Below are 2,977 nucleotides of genomic sequence, written 5' to 3' on the forward strand. Positions count from 1 at the left end.
CAATGCCGAGAAAGTAGCCCCTGCCCTCCCTCCGTCCCCCGCCCCCAGGCGCTTGGTCCCCTCAGTGCTGGGACTCTTGCAGCAAAGGACCTTGTTGCGCAACCCGTGCGAAGGGGGAGGATTGGGGCCCGGCCACCCTACACCTGTTGCGCGGGCAGATTTCATCCTAGTCTGGCCAGGATGGGGGTTCCCTTCCTCACTTCCTTGCCAAGGACTGTGCCAGGCATTGCCAAGGCATCGTGGGAACTGGCGTAGGGAGGGGCTGTTTTAGGCGAGCCTAAAGGGAAGAGGAAAGAAACCAGAGAGCCGAGGTCGGGGCATGGTCGTGGCTTGGACAGAAGGTGAGAGAGCCTGGCCACGCGGGGTTTGGGAGGGGGAAGGGCAAGTGTCCCCAGAGTCACTAGTGTAAGGCCAGATCCCCTCCTTAGCAAAAGGATGAGGCTGGGCTGGGGTGCCTAGTATCTGGGTTGGAGCCACGTGTACTGCTCTACCAGTCAGTCTCCTTCAAAAGGGGCACCCAGATTTGACGTTGGAGACTGAACAGCAGCCCTTATCTTGAGGAAACTTCCTCAAAGATCCACCCATTTGAGCTCCAGAGCAAAATTATTCCTTTGAATTTTGATGGCCTACCTACCCCTTCATGCCCTCCCTCCCCGTCCCCTTGGGGTGGGGGTGGATGTGAGGTAGACAGAGGGTTACACTTGGAGAGCTTCACAGCTCAGTCCTTCTCCACTCCCAGTGTCTCACACCCACGAGGGTGAATCTACAATTTGCTCGTCCCTTTTCTTCCTGGGCTACAGGGGAATTAGTAAACCAAAACTGACAGGGTTGGGTGAGATCTACAGTAGGAAGCCCTGCACGTGGGAGAGAGAGGAAGACCACCCGAACCAATTGGCTTCCCACTTATGTCACTGGTTCATGTTCCCTTAGCAAGAAAAAGAGAAGGGGTCTCATCTTAAGACTATCTTTAGTCTGCCTTTAGTCTGTCACCATCCTGTGAGTGGTGCATTCCAGCCCTGCCCAGCATCTTCCTCCTGCTGAATTTGGTGAACAACTTTGTTGGAGCCCCTATGGCTCACTATTGGGGGAAGCAGTCTGCTTTCACGGTTCCCTCTCCTGAGGCCAGCACCATTTGGGGTTTGGTTATATGTTGGATTCTTCTGTATTGGAAGTTCCCAGACACTGTCTTCTCACTTTGTGCCCTCTCCCAGTTCCTCAGTATTCCTTATATCCTCTTTTATTCTCTGTCTCTTCAATTCCTTCTGTCCTTCCAGAGGGGCAGAAAGGAGGCATGAAATGTGAAACGATAAGACCCTCAAGGTGCTCTCTCCTGGGAGATGATTCTAATGAACAATACAGCTACTGGGGCTTCTGATTCTCCCCATCCCTGTATTTACTCTCCTGGCCTCTCCTTTAGGGACTCTCCCCACCACCAGGGTGTCCATGGGATTGTAGGTAACAGTGGATCTGCCATCAGCCTCACTCCTTCCTTACACACCTTGTTGTCTTCATCCCCATCTGGGACAGTGGTGTCTAAGTCTGCTCTCAAAGCATGAGTTACCATGCTAACCACCCCCACCCCCGGAGATGTGTTCAGGTTCCTCATACCTGGCCCATCCCCTGGGTCCTGCAGGAGCTTCGGAGCCTCTCCCTGGTTCCCTTCTCTCCGAGTTGCTACTCACTGCCGCCTTTTATTTCTCACCTTACCCACACCTGCCTGCTCTAGTTCTCATGTAACAAGACATGTGCCTGTCAGTATCCATGTGGTCCCTAACCCCTTTTCTTTTCCCTGGCTGAGCATAAGAAGAGAAAGCTGAGGGGCGGGGAGGGGAGAAAGGATTCAAGGAGAGGATTCCTCCTGCCTTCCTCTTTCTCAGGAGAGAGTCATTAGAGTGGTAGCTGGCAGGTACTCGAGGCATGCAAGCAGGACGTGGGGGTCTTGGTGGTGGTGGGGAGCCTGAATAACCAGGTTTGGGAGTTGGAATTCTTGGGAGCCTCCAGAATGCATTCTGGCTTCTCCCGTAAGTGCACCAGGAAGCGGGACAGATCCCAATCCCTGAGTGTTGAATGGGGAAGCTGAGGCAGGAGCTAGGACCTCTAGGAAGTCCTTCTCCCCAGCAGTATTTAAGATCTGGACAAAGCCAAAGCCCCTAGCATTTAGCTGCTGGGCTGCCCCCAGGGAACCCAGGGAGGGCGCGCGCGGGGGGGGGGGGGGGGGCGTGCTTGGCAGAGTCCTCCTCAGTCCTCACATCTAGCCCCTTTCCTGGCTCCCCAGACAGTCCTCCCTCCCCCCGCCTCCACCCCATCCCAGTCCCAGTGCTTAGAAGCTGCCAGCACTGGCCGCTCCCTCCTTTTCTACCTGCCACCTCTACCCTTAGCCTCACCTACTCGGCCTCCCTCCCTCCCCATCGCTGCAGTGTCCCCCAAATGCGGGCCCTCTTCCTAGCTCGCAGTGGGGCTCTCCTCCCACCCACTGGGGAGGGGACCCTCGCGTTTACCTCATTCAGCAGGAAGGTTGCACTGGAGTCAGAAAAAGACATAGACCGGGCTGGCGGCCTCTCCCCCTCCCCCGGGCCAGGGGCTCCGAGGCAGGAGCAGGACCGGGCCGCTGCTCTGCACACTGGCTCCCGCCTGCACGCCTGGCCTCGCCCCACGACCGCCAGGCTCCGACGGCTGCTCCCTTCCCTCTCTCCGGGTTCCCTCCCCCTTTCCTCCTCCCTCCTTCCCTCCCTCCCTTCTCTCTTCCTTTCTCTCCGCCTCTGTCACTCTCTCCCTCCCCTGTCGCCTTTCAGTCCTGCTCTCTCCATTTCCGTCTCTTCCTCCTCTCTACGGTCCATGTTCTCTTCATCTGGGTGCCTGCTACTGTCCTTCCATCCCTATATCTCGCCTCCATTCTCCGACCCCCCCTCCCCCATCTTCTTCCTCAAACCCCTCCCTAGAAAAGATAGGGACTCCGGAGCTCCCACCGCCACAGGCA

At 56.8% G+C, this 2,977-nt stretch overlaps 1 protein-coding gene across 1 annotated transcript in view; it reads right to left on the reverse strand.

Annotated features, from left to right (window-relative positions):
- CACNB3 (calcium voltage-gated channel auxiliary subunit beta 3) overlaps positions 1-2,564 on the reverse strand; it is a 12,159-nt gene extending 9,595 nt beyond the window's left edge. The window contains exon 1 of the mRNA XM_024737023.1: positions 2,499-2,564. Coding sequence (XP_024592791.1) covers positions 2,499-2,540 — 42 coding nt within the window. The 5' untranslated portion in view covers positions 2,541-2,564. The remainder of the gene's footprint in view (positions 1-2,498) is intronic.
- Positions 2,565-2,977: the final 413 nt, after the last annotated feature.

This window comes from Neophocaena asiaeorientalis, unplaced genomic scaffold (assembly GCF_003031525.2).
Source record: "Neophocaena asiaeorientalis asiaeorientalis breed wild unplaced genomic scaffold, Neophocaena_asiaeorientalis_V1.1 scaffold134, whole genome shotgun sequence".
NCBI lineage: Eukaryota > Metazoa > Chordata > Mammalia > Artiodactyla > Phocoenidae > Neophocaena > Neophocaena asiaeorientalis.